This window comes from Ciona robusta, chromosome 8, assembly GCF_009617815.1.
Source record: "Ciona robusta chromosome 8, ASM961781v2".
NCBI lineage: Eukaryota > Metazoa > Chordata > Ascidiacea > Phlebobranchia > Cionidae > Ciona > Ciona robusta.
The window spans coordinates 5963596-5979546 of record NC_143242.1 but is presented as its reverse complement, the minus strand read 5'-3'; the positions used below and the strand labels follow the sequence as shown (position 1 = coordinate 5979546).

The 15951-nt window shown below is 43.8% G+C and overlaps 1 protein-coding gene and 1 long non-coding RNA gene across 3 annotated transcripts in view; one reads left to right on the top strand and one right to left on the bottom strand.

Moving 5' to 3' along the window:
* The window catches only part of LOC149732750 (E3 ubiquitin-protein ligase PDZRN3-like), a 34625-nt gene that overhangs the window by 5572 nt on the left and 13102 nt on the right, over positions 1–15951 (top strand). The window contains exons 1-3 of one of the 2 annotated variants that reach the window (XM_089882594.1): positions 9106–10940; positions 15283–15563; positions 15638–15761. In XM_089882594.1, the coding sequence (XP_089738720.1) occupies positions 10920–10940; positions 15283–15563; positions 15638–15761 (426 nt within the window). In that variant the 5' untranslated portion in view covers positions 9106–10919. Of the gene's footprint in view, positions 1–9105; positions 10941–15282; positions 15564–15637; positions 15762–15951 lie in introns of those variants that run through there. The other variant, XM_089882592.1, reaches the window with a different exon arrangement.
* Positions 4005–7050, bottom strand: LOC149732751 (uncharacterized). The gene is made up of 2 exons (XR_016385522.1): positions 4541–7050; positions 4005–4466 (listed from the first exon to the last, which is right to left on the bottom strand). It is a non-coding gene; the product is annotated as an uncharacterized LOC149732751 (long non-coding RNA).

Below are 15951 nucleotides of genomic sequence, written 5' to 3'. Positions count from 1 at the left end.
CCAGTCGACTTTTGCTGTTTTAGCGCCAACTATTCCAAACAAAAGGCAGCGATTGATTTTATCGTCTTTACCCGTCGGTATCTGTTTTGTTGTGAGCAAACATAACGGAAAACCTGTAGAATCGCCTATACATATCCTTTTGTCTATCGCCATTAAGTTCAATACTCTGCGTTCAACAAGGGTCGGTGGCGCCCACAGAATTCTCGCTGTAAAGTTGCGGTTTTATGACCGCTTGGTGTCAGGCTGGCGTGTAACGTCGCCGCTATAAATGTGGCCGCCGCACAATAAAGTTTAAATGCCTTCCGCGGATCGGTTGTTAGTTTACATTACTTCAGCCCTATGCCGTATCAACATTGAGTTTGACTAATACCTCTAATCTTTTAAAAGACAGCAGTACGAACTGCGTTCTTATTATAAGGATTAATGGATAGTTTACTCCATTATACAGGCTCGGGTTTATAGCAGTCAGCTCCCTAATACGAGGCACGTTTCCATTATTGGATCAGTTCGGATTGAACAACTTTTAAATATTTGGTCCCCCTATGTGACCCCAAACGGATATTTATTCCCTGCAAACATATACAGTGTTCCCGCTTTTGTTGAATTCAGTTATAACGATCGTCACCGTTAAACAAACATTATCGTTTTCAGAAACTGTTAAGCTTAACGACTATGCATCGCGTATTTGGTTAAAGCTATAACTTGTTTAACGATATATGATAACGGTGGCGGGACCCTTTAATATGTATTATTTGAATCCATATAGTGGTCAGCAGGTGCCGTATGTGACTTAGTTTATTGTTTCACTGTCACAGCAAGATAGGTAAACATTCTTCAATAAAGAAGCAACATACCCCTATACAGGGTATACATGTCTACTCGCGGTGAAATTTATAGTCCCACCAGCACGACCGTTGTTTGAAAAACTACATGTGTTTAAACTGATGTGCTCTGGTAAGCGATGAGAGAGTACAAGTTTGTGAATTGGATGTGGGGTTATATATGGATACCGTTAGTGCATATAATGTCCCATATTTCCTTATAGTTTTTTTTTTACTAATAACGCAAGAGACGTTGTATAATTCTGTAAATATTCGTTGTGTATTACCAATTGGAACGATAAAAAGAAATAAAAAATGGACTATCCTCCCTCTACCTATAGTACCTACTATATTTTGATTTAAAAACGCTTTTTATTTAGAGTTAAAAATAGACCTAAACGAGACAAATCTCCAAACTATACAACCCAATGTTAATTAAATTAGCTTCGCCTATTCATATACAACGGAAATTGTCGGACACATTTTGTCGGGTTCATTCGTCGCACCTTCGCTTTTCAGTTGGTAATTCGATTTGCGCCTGTGTATGCATAAACGTAGACGCTAACTCGGTAAATCTGTGGCGAGACACCCGAGTTTATGTAATCGTAGAATTGGCTGGCCTGTGTAAAACGTGTCAAACAAATGCGTTTGAATGCCGTCCACTTCGGTTTATATGGTTTGTTTTAACAGCTTGTTAATTAGATCGTAAATGTTGCGTTAATATATGCTTGCCAGGTGCATTATGCTTGCCGTATAGAAGCTGCGTAAAGTACACGCTTAATTACAACTAGGGGATAAAGGTATTTTATCGATTGTAAATATCACGATGTTTACCTATCGAAGAGAAGGGCGTTGATTTATGAATTCGATCTCGCGTGCCTTGACGACATTGCTGGTTTCATTTCACAGTTCTATAATCTAACACAGTAGCGCCTACTAACCTATTTTCCCAATTGGTAAATTTTCGGAAACTTTGGTGCTATTTTGTGTAAAATGACGCCATGGATAAAAGATTGATGTCCTAAAATAAAGAATCCGGGCACTTGAAAATAAATGGCATTATTTCGTCCTTTGTGTAGAACCAGAAGCTTGAATTACTTTTAAACTGCGGCCAAGTGTGGCTGAATTCATATTTTCTCAGCGAATTACGCACTTGAACTCACAGTTATAGCAATTGTACCATGACCAGGTTCGTACGCCATGTTTGGTCATATTTTTAACCGGGCCCAAACTTCTCAACTGAGATAGTTGTGGGAATGATTTTCGCGTAAAGATGCCACGATACTATATGGAGATATCACAACTCAAACCGTGGTTGTGTGAGATACGATCTCTGATGCTATCATAGTGGTTTCATATACTCTAAAACACAGACCTGGTGAAGGTTTACAAACCGTGACGTTTTCGTCTGGGATTTGCCAGCTCAAGTCTCTTCACGTTTATGTAATGCATCGCCTATACAGCTTGTTAACCTGATAACTTTAAAGGTTCATGTGGTATAACAACATACTCGAGCGAACCCACAGAAACAGATAGTAGATTTATTTTACATAACGTTACTTGTGCGTACAATGCAGACCGTTCACATCCTGTGAACTATAACGACTGTGAGCTTTTCTGGTTCTGAAATAGCATGAAATTTTATACCAAGTTGAATCCAGTTTGTGTTTACACTGCTACAGGAGATGTTTTGTAACTTTCTTGGTAAAAATTAAACAACGCGTTTTTATGCCGTGTGTCATAGCGAGTAGGTTACGTGGTGTTTCAGAAAACAGCACTTGACTGTAAACGCGCGTCGTAATCGCCACGATAATCCGGCCGCACATGAAAGCTGTTTACGTTATGCTTGTTAAACGCGCATCGTCGCGATTCTGCTGCCTGGTTTTCAGGTAAACAACCTCTTCGCTTAGGGTTCTTGTGCTTGTTTAATTTACCCCTTTGTACATGCAACGAAAACTTTTGTCGAATTCATTCAATCAATTGTAAAGGTACGTCACGCACGCGTGCTGTCTTCAAGTAGCGAATCAACGTGATTAGACAGCAGTGTTAGGAAGCTGTGATCAAACAAGTCGACCTGTGTGGCTGCATCAGATCATGCGAGAAGCAAGAACAGACGGGTTGACGTTCAATCATGCGCGCTTGGGCCTCGACGCCGTTTCGTTCCATGGCGGATCCGCTCGCCCCTTTTCCATCGCCACTTCCCGGCTTTCGCAGGCGCCTGGCTGCCTTGGCCCCGCCGTGTTATTAACACGTTTCACCGCTATATTTCGATTAGACCAAACAGTGTAAAAGCTCCAGGAAACCGAGCCTACGTCGGCAATCGTCGATAAAGAAGCGCAGTTCCGCATTTTTGATTTATGAAGCCAATATTAGGCAGTTGATACGCTAAATATACACTCGGGCGCTTGTCGCGGCGACTGATTTACAAACAATTGAGTGTAGGTTGGGTGCACGAACACGACAGCAGCATGAAACGAATATCGTGTTTCCTAGCAATGTGTATACAAAGCTTGAGCTCGCATGCCGACGACACACCTGGGCACTGAGTAATCGATTGCAAAAACGTTGGTGGTTTTGCCAACTCATAAACTACATGCCCACGTCGTTACTCTAACGACTTTTGCGGTTTAATCAGCTGGATTCACTTTATGCTCTGTAATGAGAACTTCAATGGAATGTGATCTATATCTAATTTCCAAGCGAGATTTAGGCTTGTTTTTAAAACAACAGTTCACTCGACTTAAAAGAATAATTTGTCGCGTTAAGATTACCTGGAAAAGTTGACGAAATCGCGCCATATACGCCTACACTCTTTGAAAATATATCGCAGGAGAAAAGGTTATGTAATATTCGGATTAGTGGTTCAGTAATTGAGCTGCGACAAAAAGTGACACTGAATGGACCTAACAGCGTCTGTTATTGTTTGGCGGTTATTTTTAACTTAATTTAACTGGCTTTAAGTGGTGTTATGTCCACATACGGTTCCGCGACTTTTGGCACTACTTGAATTCGGAAATTTATAGAATGTTGGGAAATAACCTTAAAAATGTGTGTAACTAGTACAATACCTGCATGATGTGTATGTTGTAGTCGATTATGGTTTTTCTCTGAAGTATTAACTTGTTATTGAACATTAACGCGTAATATTTTGGTACGAAGATCGTCTCAGTTTATCAGACAGTTTTTAGGGGAAAGCGCAATTTTATTCCTGTATACTAAGACCGTGGGATTCGCTTTGATATTCCTACGAACAAAGCAATTTTACCGAGCACCTCGTTGCGCTCTATTAACGGAGAATAAAAGTCAATGACTGCAAAAGTAAACGTGAAAATACTGGAGAATTCTACGAAATCCAAGGGCTTTTTGAGACTAAATTGCAGTGTAGGAAAGAGCGGAGGCATTTACATTGTACCTGATAAACAAACAAATAATATTGTTTTCCGAAAATCCGACATTGGCCAAATCGGCCTTGTGATCGGCGAAAATAACGCTTAATTGGTGCCTTTAGTCACGTAATTGAACATATGAAGAAAATAGCCGCATTTGAGGTTGCGCTTCCGAACCAATTTCAAAGCTGGATGGTCTCGTCGTTTCCCAGAATAGCGAAACTGTGGATATGTCTTCCGTAGTGCGACTCAAGTGACACTGCATTATACAATATAACAATTTAAGGATATGATACATTGAACAAAAGTCACTTTTTATTGCAGCTCTCTTACTTTACTATCTTTTACACCAACAACAAATAGCAATTTCTGCACCTGAGGCAAGCGAATCAATAACGTTGTGGTTTTGATTTTACCACGCGTATGTTGGATTCAGTCAGCTCTCGCATAGTTCTGAAGGTCAAAGCGGATACGATGACGCACTTTCGGATCTCTCACTACCGCTGTTGTGTAACAATGCAATTAGTTCGTTGTGTTATTGTTTGGGTAGGACTCAATGAAAAAATGTCTCACACCGGTTTTGCAGTTTTTTTTAACAACGTGGCGAGAAGCATTCGTGCCTGTGGCCCCCGGCGAGTTAATTACGATTCAAAAGCGCGTATTATTGCTGTGGTTATGCGGCAATTATGGTCCCACGGCGGCCGCCGGGAACAAAAATGTCGCTCATTAGCTTCCACCCGGGAAGCGGCAACGACGTTTAAAATTCCATCCAAAATTTCCACTTTTATGAACGTTTATAAATGAACCAGATTGTCTGCTAGTGGGAAAAGCAAATAAATTAGGGAACTACGTCTGCGCTGATATTGTATTTATAAGATGTGGGCCCACAATAGTGTCACGAATCAGATATACTGAAAATCCTTTCCGTACACTTCCGAACTCAAGCTGTGTACACCCAGCATTACGTAATCAGTTTTGCCACAATGAATATGTCCAAGACCGATATCGGATGCTGTTTAGTGTACCGACTGTCTAAGTCCGACTTAACCCGTCACGGTTTGTGACACCTTAGCGTCCGTAGTACCGGAAGATTGTCAGGCATCGCGTGTCTTTATTGTTTACGTCGTTCAATTGGCCGAGACACAGCGAGCCCCATGGTTTCTGCAAAAACAACACGCCAGTTAAATGTGTGGACACAAGCGTTGCTTCTCAATGGGAATTATACCCTCAATATCCACGCTTGGGGGCGGTTTACACTGTTATACCACACGGTGATTCATACAGCTATATAATATATACCCACCCGCCCATAACTCGGCGACAACAATCGCCGCCGGATGTAATATTGCTGTTTATTTACGAGACTCTTCTCCTTAACTTTTGGCGCCTCTGGAGCAGTTTTCATAACATTTTTGCCCCCGTCTTAAAAGTGGTATCCAAAATTTCCAGAAATTGTTCACCGCCATAAGCGTTTACACAAATGGTTATGACCGTGCTGTGTTTCGCCTATAACTTGTTTCTCTCTACGCACTGGTAGCCACTTCCAGGCGTCTGTCAGTCAAACCATTACCCCTTGCTCTCTGTAGCTTCGCTGTAAGTGCTAGCTTCCTAAAGGCAGTAAGGTGAGCTTCCATGAGGTTTGCTGGGGGTTGCTCTTACGGAGGGAACATAATTCTCGCTTGCTCGGGGTCTCGGTCCACCGCTAATCTCAAGTGGTCGGAACTGGTTTCACGTCAGTAACGGTCTCTACACACCGTGTATTCGCTTATTTGTTTGTTGTTGTATTGTAACCGTATGACCAGGCTTAGAGATTATCCGAAGCAAAAATATAACAAACTGTATCAAATTCCAGCCAGTTTTTCTCTTTAGTAGAAATATGAGCGTGTTTCGTTGGTCTTGGTTAAACATTATTTCTGACAAAACAAATTTGTTGACAGGTTGCGATGATATAATCTTGTGTGGTTTCTGTGTTTTTCATACGAGGCACCTAAATGCATAAAACGTTCGTCCAATAAAACATGATGATTCACTTTTCTCGGCAAACTTTCGCTGGTCTGTACATCATAACTTGTAAACCTGTTCTCTGTTTAGATTCTTATCCACCAAATTTCGTACACGTGTGGTTATTAGATTTTATCCTAGTAGTTTTGTGATGTGCCACTGTGACGTCATTCTACGTCATCGACGTGTGTACCGATACCCCCTGCTGTGTTAAACTGGCCCCTGAGTGTGCACAAAGCATTAAAGTCTCGTCTTAACGTCGTACACTTGTTTTATGATATTGTCCAACTTGTATGCGCGAAGGCTTTCAAGCTTCCGTGTTGTGTGAGTAATCGGTCAATCCGGTACAAATTTTATGGCATTGACTACAATTATTATTGTTGTTAGTAGTACTTCAGGAAATTCTTTTATTTCAAGGCCGCATAATGACCTGCCATAAAGACCTGTTTTACAACTTCAATGCCATTTATCTGTACAGTGATTACTTGTAAAGTCGGTGCATCAACAGCGTCCACACAAGTTTTTTTTCCGGCAAAGCTCATCGTATTTAAAAAGCAAACACAGACGATGTTTTGTATCGTTTCGCCGTATTTACCTTATAGTTTCTTTCAAGGGCAGTACATCGCTAACCCAGACTGTATGCGTTTGGCGCTAATTGATGGGTCGCCTTTTGTTGGGAATGAAGGCGCGAGCTCCAAACTTTGACGGAAACTTTAAATATTAAACACGCGCACCCAATTATCGCTGCCACGGGAACTGTAGCCGTCTGCGACCTTGAACAGAAAGCTCTAATTGCTGGCTTCCTGTGACTTTGACAAGCTCTGATTATCTCGTACCGTGCCAGGATGGCCAAGTTGAACGTGGGAACTTGCGGGTAGCTTGTGAAACAATGAACCACTCTGCTTACCGTTGATTATGGTTTGGTATGTGGGCATATCCATTCACTTAATAAGAGGATTTACTACTGAAATTTTAATTTGCATTCGTAGTGTCGCAATACATACAATTGCCCGCTTTAGTTATTATTTCCAGACCAGGGCGACTGTATGTTAAGCCTATTGTACGAAAGGGTAGTTGTTATCGTGGGACAGAAACTTGTAATTGCCATGTTCGGCACTGATAAAGATTAGAACAACGGATAAAGGTCATTGGTAGATTGAATGGAATGCGGACAGGCAATTAAATCTTCCCAATGTGCAAATTTCGTGTTTAATCGGAGTAAACTGGTCCAAAAATATGCAAGCGATTGCTAGATAGCGTAGAGGGCTTACAAATTGCCGCAATCCGGTTCTCTAGTGTGGCATGCCGCGCAGAAACAACTACACTACGTCAGTAAGAACGTGCGCGTTGATTTGAACAGGCGAACCGCGAAATTGTGGAGATAGCGAAGTCACGCGAGGGATGGGGTGTGTTGTTGCCGTTTATTGCCGAGAGTCCACTTAACCCAGCTCGTAAACTGTCCACAGGAAACCGTCCGTGCCACTCAAACTCGAGGGTAAGGGCAATACATAGGAACACCGCACGCCTGTCAATAATTGCTATAACAGTCCAGTGTAGTATAGGTGCCGTCACCTCAGCTTTGCAAACAGATAACGTGAGCTTGTGTAGTACTTGGTGCGTTGCGCAGAATATACCTGTTGGTTACGACGGTGCGACTAAGTAACTCGCATACCTACCTTTGCACTGGGCTTGGCTCTCGTTGGTTTCGCGATGACACTCAACCGACCTGCTTGTGGTCGCTGTGTCATCCTCACGAGTTGCGAACTATGTTTATTTGACCCCGCAGATCTCTCCCAGCGGGTCTAAACTAAGTTTACCGCTTACCACTGTTGATACCGCGGAATAGACTCCTTCGCGAAGGCGAGCGAAGCCAAAAGTTGCTTAGATGTTTCTCGAGGTCGTGGGAGTGCGGCTCTGGACTTGATGGATTGGCCCACTGCCGCGTAAGAGATGTCGTATTCTTATAGCGATTTAATTGCTTTTAAATATTCGCCGAAATCGGAGTTTAACAAAACTGAGACAATTGGACACCGCGCGGGGTTCGTCGAACAATTGAGATCGCTCTTTCGCCGCTTCGGTGTTTCGATAGCAGCAGGTGTGCCGTGCGAACACTCCTGCGGTGACTAATTAACCAAGTCGAAACATCATTGCAACACTGCAGCGCAACAGTGGTCCATACGTCTTCATGAAACAATCTGCAAGTTTAGGTCAGGACCGGCCGAACGCTTCGTCTTAATTACTATACCTTAACCTTCTACGTTGGGTCCTTGAAATCATCCACTGAACAGTGTGGGAACATTTAAACTGGTTGTGTATCGCACGGCTTATGCGATTATCGAGGAATTGATTTGGCAATGAATGAAAATCAATGTTGAATTTAGTTTAATTGAGTTCATGACGGGGTGCTTAAAAGGGGCGTAGATATCGATCGTTTACACACATTATGCCATTCCCGCATCGACTAAATGCTTGGGCCACATTAAGAAACGATAGAGTCAAACCTGCTAAAATGTATCGCGTGAGCGTTTTGCGTTTTCGTAGCTCCAGACTGGAGCCCTGTTTGGCTAATTTTGACGTCGGTACAAACATACCTGTCAGCCATTAGACTACATTCGCACGGGTGGCCGACACGAGCTCTCAAATCATAGCTAAGTTAATGGCTCTCTTTCGAAGCGGTGTGGCTGAACTTCGCCGTATATTTAGCATAGGTTACACTGTTTAGTTAAGACAGTTTCGCGGCTCCGATTCGCCGAGCTGACCTAATGATCTTGCACTGTGTAATTAAAAGGCTAATTTTTCTTCCTTTTCCTGACTTCTAATTTCAGTTACAGAACGGTGGCTTTTACGCTGGCAAACCCGCGTTTTGTAAACAACGGTGCAAGGTGGAAAATACAATAAACTTTGTCTAAGGTGTAAACGTGTTTATTCAATGACCATGTGGCGAGCCGCCAACCCAAAGCAGAGACGAGTGCATTTCTAAGTCAAGGCGGAAACAGTTCATCTAAACATACTAATAGACATTGGTGTCGAGAGTGTATTATTGTTGATACAAATGACAGGTGACAGGTACCAGCTTCCCGTGCTGTTTATGCATTTTCAATGTCGCAAAATTTCGCGCTTTCGCCGTGGCCGCCCTGCTGCTGCTGTTCAGCGGCTCTGTTTAGGGGTTTTTGTTTGCGATGGCTTCGCGGCTTCGTGTGATAAGATAAGATAATTCTTAAAGCTCTAGCCCACAAGTCATTTTGTTGACTCTACCAAGCGAAGTCGCTTCTGCAGTCTCAGGGTCTCCAGTAATCTTAGCCACAGAGGCCGACTAATACGTTGTTTACCCAGGGCCGCTACATAACAAGCCCTTGCGTGCCAGAGACTCAGTCAAAGCCGAAAATCCTCAGGGACCCGGACAAGTATGGAAGACAGACGAGCAGATACGCGATACTTGCGAATTTAGACGTATTGCATGTCCGGGTTTGTTTGTCCCCACCAACGTATATTCTCTAGACGCAACCCGTTCCATTAGGGGCTGATGGATCGCTCGAAATGTAACGCTCAGCTTAATCATCGAAAGGTGCTAGCTTCTTGTGGCTATATCCTTTACAGTGGCGGGGGTCGGATTATTTTCACGAATTTCTCTTCCTGCAAAACGAAGGATTGGTTCGCGAGACCAATCCGCGCTTCCATTGTTTCCCGCTTGCCTTTTTCTTTTCGCGCTCGCTCGCGGTCAATAGTTCATAGAACCAGGACGGCGACTTGGTGAAGCGAACGCATCAGTCGACTACAGTCGGTCGTAGCAGTGGCAGGCCCCAAATTACTGGCGGCAGTGGTATACCTAGTTAATGTTAGAATCCAATAGAGGGTTGTTGTCGTCAAGTTTGTATATGAATTAGTATGTATTATCTATCGTGAGGTTCGTATATTTAGTTGTTGGATGTTTGCACAGGCGAAGAGAACATCGTCAGCGATAAATTTCGTCTGCGGGCTTGCGGGTCTTATTTCCCGGGAAGTAGTTAGTCGATGTTCCCGATGTTACTCGGGACTCGGTAACTGACATATCGTGACATTGAGTTGGCTGCGCAATGTAATAATTGTCGCTCCGGACTAGTTAGTCACGTAATTCCCAGAGTAGTTATCATGTATACCTTTAATTAAATGAATAGCTGATGGTCCAGTTACACCGTAGTTACACGTCAGTGCCCTAGTCAAAGTTTGAGATATCCGCGTCGCTTTTGGCAAAGTGCGGTCACCGACAAGGTAATTACAGCAATAAGGAGCAGCGGGAACATGCTCGTCGATCAACGTTAATGAGCCGGTGCCTCGCTTCCCTCATTTGGTTTCCATATTAATGCCCGGGAACTTTAACGCTAGGTAGGGTTTAAGCTGTGCAGACCACAGAGTCGGACCTGGAGCTCCAGCAAGCCACGAGTTCATAGAACGTCGTCAGTTGAAAGCGTGTTATCAGCCACCACTAATGACATGCTATTTTCCATAACAAGTCATGTTGTTTAACTTACAGAGTCAGTGCTATAGTTTTAACACGACATTCTCGATTAGTTGGTTTGCTTTCTGACATACAATCTGATTACCGCACCGGATTTCGACCCACACACATCTTCGTGTATTTGGATAGCCACGTTTTCAAGTGAACGGGTTTCTATATAGAAGATGCCAAGTACTTTTACTGGGATTACCACGCTGTGAAAAACAACATTTGAAGATGAATTTTAAAATCTTAACCGTAAGTTTCGTATGTTGGACCGATGGACTCTTTATTCGAGAAACCTCTTTGATTCGTAGCGCCTTTCAATGCGAAAGAATTGGGCGATGATTACCTGCTATTTTCCAAGTAGTTGCCATGCACGTGCACGCGTTTAATTGTGAGCAATTTTCGCACAGTTTCGGACGCTGTTATGACCTTAAGAACAAAGGGACGCCATGCAGGCAGCGATCAAAGAATTTTCCGTTTGTTTTCGCAATTAGTCGCGGTCCGCACCTTCAGCACAGAGCGGCTGGCCCAAGGCGAGATCCAACGTCGTTCTCATTAGCGCGCGTTGTATATATTCCTCCATTACGATGGCTTGCGGTTTTCGTCCAGCGCACCGGGCAACTGGCGTTGATATAAACACCGAGAACGGTTTGAATACCCAGCACCTCGCGCCTGCATAAAATGTAAACACAAACGGAGTCATGTGAGGGTCAAGCAGCACCTTGATAACTTACTCGTCGAGACATTCAGGGTTTGATTCTATTGTACCATGCAAGGTTCGTCCTATTACAAGACTACCCCAGATCTTTTCAATGTAATTGGTATTATGAGCGTTTTGTTAGACCAGAAGCACTTTTTAAAAAGTCAATCGCTCAATGCGAAGCGTATGAGAGTACCAGGTCGAGTGTTTCAGTGAATTTGTTAGGTTTGTATACACTACTTTCACTCATGAAGTGACCATCAGTCACTCTTGCAATAGAAAGATCTTGATAGCCTTTACGTCTCATTCGCAAAGCTTTTGACTTGCTCAGATAACCCTCACTTTCCACTTACATGCTGTATTCATTTCAGCAGCAGGTTTTTTGCTGACATTCGCCGCGTGGGTTAGTTTCGCCTTTGTTAAGTCAGTAGTTCAGTCATAATTGATCACAGCCTTCAATAGCATGGGTGGCGTCGCGAACACGTCGTCCAAGTGTTATTTTAGGCGTGCTATATGAAGGGAATGCGTGGTTTTCGCTTCGCCGCTACCGGTCGCATTCAGATATGGCTAAATCGGTCAACGGATAAGGGGATTTGGGTTAGCGCGAATAATAGAGGGACCGTACCGAGAAGGAAGTCTCTTCGCAGCATCTGTTCGACCGCAGCCAACAAAGGACCATGACCTCCGCCGCCGCGCCGCCGAAGACTTTTGTTTTTGGGTCTGGATTAATTAAATAAAGATGGCGCGCAACCTGTCTGGTCCGGTGGAACCGTGTCACAGGGAATAGTTCCTCAATTGATTATGTAACGGCCCAGTTCGCAAAAGGAACCGAAATTGTTGTGCTTGCGCTTTAGCTTACCTTGATTCGCTGCGACGGAGCTGTAAGACATAATTAATGTTGTTTTTATGGCGCAAGCTATTATATGAGACCTAACAGTGCCCGCGAACAAAAAGGTCTCGTCTGATATCAATGTCGCTTATTTCCGTCGCGGAGTGTTGTCACGGTACTTTGCCAATGAAGAGAAAGTTTCGGTGACAACGACTGTGGATTCGCAGCGATTTGTTTAGAATTGCCCGACTTCCATGGTCGCGACTTTGCAGTCCACGAAATTTACTTTGAAATATTTACTGTGTTTGGTGTCTGCTCCCTTCTTTTGTGCCCGTAAGACCGTGAGACCAAAAATGTAAATGCTTTCGACAATCTTCGCAGTAAGTTAGCGTGACCGCGACATAGTACGACTGTTATTCTAATATGGTAATGGTAACAAACAATACAGTTTTCCAGTAAACTTTATATTAGTCAGCTACTTGATCAAAATGTTCTTTAGGGTTCGTCAGCTCTCTTGTTTTTCTTAAAGTGCTTCTACTTGAGTGTAGTTTACACAATTCGCTGCTGAATCGTTGTTGGTTCGTTTATTTAACCACTGAGACGCTGGGAGTAGTACGCTAACCGTAAGCCCTTCGCGGGGTTTCGTAGGGTGTTCTGCTGTTTCGTGAGCTCCAATGCTCCAGTCCAATGTAGCTATGACACGTCACGAGCCACTTACAGGCTACGCAAAGGTCCTTGACGGCGCCGGTTCCAAGCGCGAAGTAAACGGCCAGTCCGCGTCCCGTTTTCTCAGGCCCGGGACAACCTGTCCGTGTGAGAATTGGGATACATGCGGCTAGGTTACTTGTCGCTTATAACAAAATAATGAAACTCCGGAGATTAAACATGGCGTCATACACGGCCAACGGGTCGGCGAGTCTTCTACCTGACTGTGTAAATCGACTTGCCCCGTCGGCTCATCTAAGGAGATGTGAAAAGGTGAAACAGTACATGACCCCATTACAGACAAACACGACTTGCAGTGCGGCCTACAACGCAAGTGTCAGGTTCTGTTGTGTAACGGGATTTCGTAGGTCAAGCAGCTTGCTGGTGTTTGGTTACTAATAGAAAGAAACCAAGACGCGCGGTCACAATCCCTCAGGGAAAGTATTTTTCCCGAATGAACTTTAAACGGCGGTCGAACTATTTTAAATGGAATCGCGTTCTGTTACCAAAATCGGGGTTTGGGGGACTTAGATACGGATTCAATAAATTCTGCTGCAGTATTGATTTCAGTATTAAAATATTTGCCAGCTAAAAATATTCTAAACCAGACCTTTTTAATCGGATTTCAAATTGGGCAAATCGCGTCGCTAAGTCCAGCAGGCCGTTCCTGACCTGTCAACTGGCCGTGTGTGGAAATTATCGGCTCCGTGAACGAGTCCAGATGTGGAATTATAACGACGCTGTGCGAGAACCTAATCATTTCAACCTCTTGCTGGGGATTACACGAAGAACCGTCAGCGTCTTGCCCATCTCCCCTTCAATTTCGTCATTGAACAAAGGGTAGAGGATAATCGCCCGATTAGTGTCGCTACATCTGATTTCCCAGTTTCCATCCAATGCACAGAGCACGAACGCGTTTCTAAAGTTTTATGTGCTGCAGTAATAACGGCTTGTATCGTATAGATTAAGTGTGTATGATGATAGAAACTGCTATTAACACATTTCCGTTGTCAGAGTAAGATCGGCAGATGATTACCGCATAAGTCATTTACGTGGTGCGCAACATATGTTTTAACGCGTAATGCGTCGTCGAGTTGCTCGTAAATTGCGCGCGTGGGTGACGCTAACACGACATTAATGGACAGTAACTATGACCTGATTCGTAAATGCGGCATCGTTTTCTTGGACCATTATCGTGATCTGTCGGTCTCCCACCGGAACAAAACGGTCCCAACAATGGCCTTCCATTTACGGAGGTTTTTTTTGAGACGCCCAATTTAATGGAATTGTCTTGTTAGCGCCCGGCGGGAACGGACAGTTCATTGGCTAATGATTTTGTCGCGCTTAGGGACCGTGGAAGGTCCATGCGTCATACAACTACAGATCGGGCGTGACATGTGTGTAAGTCATGACGACGTTGGAATTCTTTATAGATCGATCCATCAAAGCGGCAATCAGCTAATCGAGACTCCCTAAAGCCTGTCGTAAATTAAGTTGTATGTGACGTATAGAATATGCATGAGCCACATGCCTGCTGTTGATTAACCACACTTCGCCTTGAAGGTGGCGGTCGCATTGAGCAATTATCGCACTGAGCCGATAATCGTAACGACCTCGGTCGTTCCACTTAGTCAAATTGCACGGTTGCTGTTTCGTCGCAAATCCAGATCAAAAAACATTGAACTTTCTCATTTCCCGGCGCGATTTTCACAGCGAAATGCCCACGTTCAAAGCAATTAATTTCGCAATAATGTGTGTGGCATTGGCAAAATTAGCTTGGGCTCGTCACCAACTACAAAATTAGCGGTTTGCACAAGTCACATGGCGGTCTAATTTTACCTCTAAACCGTGTACTTTTGCTGTAAGTTTTTAATAAGACGTTCTTAGGCGTTCACCTTTCAGATTTGCGCATTAGGACATTAATCCGCACTTGGAACGGTTTCCCGTCGATTTTTAGGTGAAATTCCCGTTTTCCCTGTTGATCGCCGATCTTAAATTCCTGTCGCGCTTTTCTCTGCTAATTGAATTTCGATAGCAAGCAACAACAATGCACAATTTACCTGGTGGCAAGGCGGGTCCGCCAGATAAGCTAGTATTACTATGTTTAACTTTGTTTGTTACGGTCGGCGGCGATTCTCCTATTGCTACGCTTGCTAGCTTAGGTATGTTGTTGCCGGTAATTACCGAGGCTGCAGATTCCTATCAGACGTCTATCGTTTCGTCGCAGTCAACCAAACGCTTCAAGTGTAAACAAAGGTCGTTTTGAAGGAATGCACCTTTATGCACTTTATTTTATATTAAACTTAGCATTCGCCCTAAAAATTCCGATCCTGAAGGTAAATTTGATTTTTGTTGTTTAGGTAAACGGGCAGGACCTTTCTGGAGCATCTCACAAAGAAGCGGCCCACGCTTTCAAGAACGCCCCGGAACCTATTACTGTGGTTCTTCGACGAAACAACACAAAGAACAACGACGATGACGTCATTACTCCCAGAAGCAGCTTCAAAGCACCCTCCTTCACCCCCTCCGTGTCATGCGCCGCCACGCAAACGAGCCAGGTGCAGGACAACCTTTGCTTCTGCCAGACCCTCATTCAGAACTGCCAGAACGCACAGACGAACCTCTCCGCACTTATAATGAGGTAAGAGCATTTCCGGCGGCTTACATCTAAAAATACGAGCAACTGTACGATTATAGCTTGCTACTTTGTTTCAGCGAGCTGATGCGATATAAAAACGCCCACTCGGGATTATACGACGTGACCGGGCATACTGCAGATACTCTCGGGAGATCTTTTATGCTTGAAGACGAGGACGAGGTCTTTGGTTTTGAGTACGAGGTGAGTTAATATCATTTATAATGTCATGTTATATTCGATCAACGTTATCCCTTTAGCCCATTTGGAAATCATAGGGCAAAGGTCCAATCGCGTTATGATCTCAACCGTATGTCATTTTTCACATATACTCAGCGTTGTGTTTCTGAATGTCGGCCCTCATTACGTTGGAATACGAACCAGGCGCGTAGTG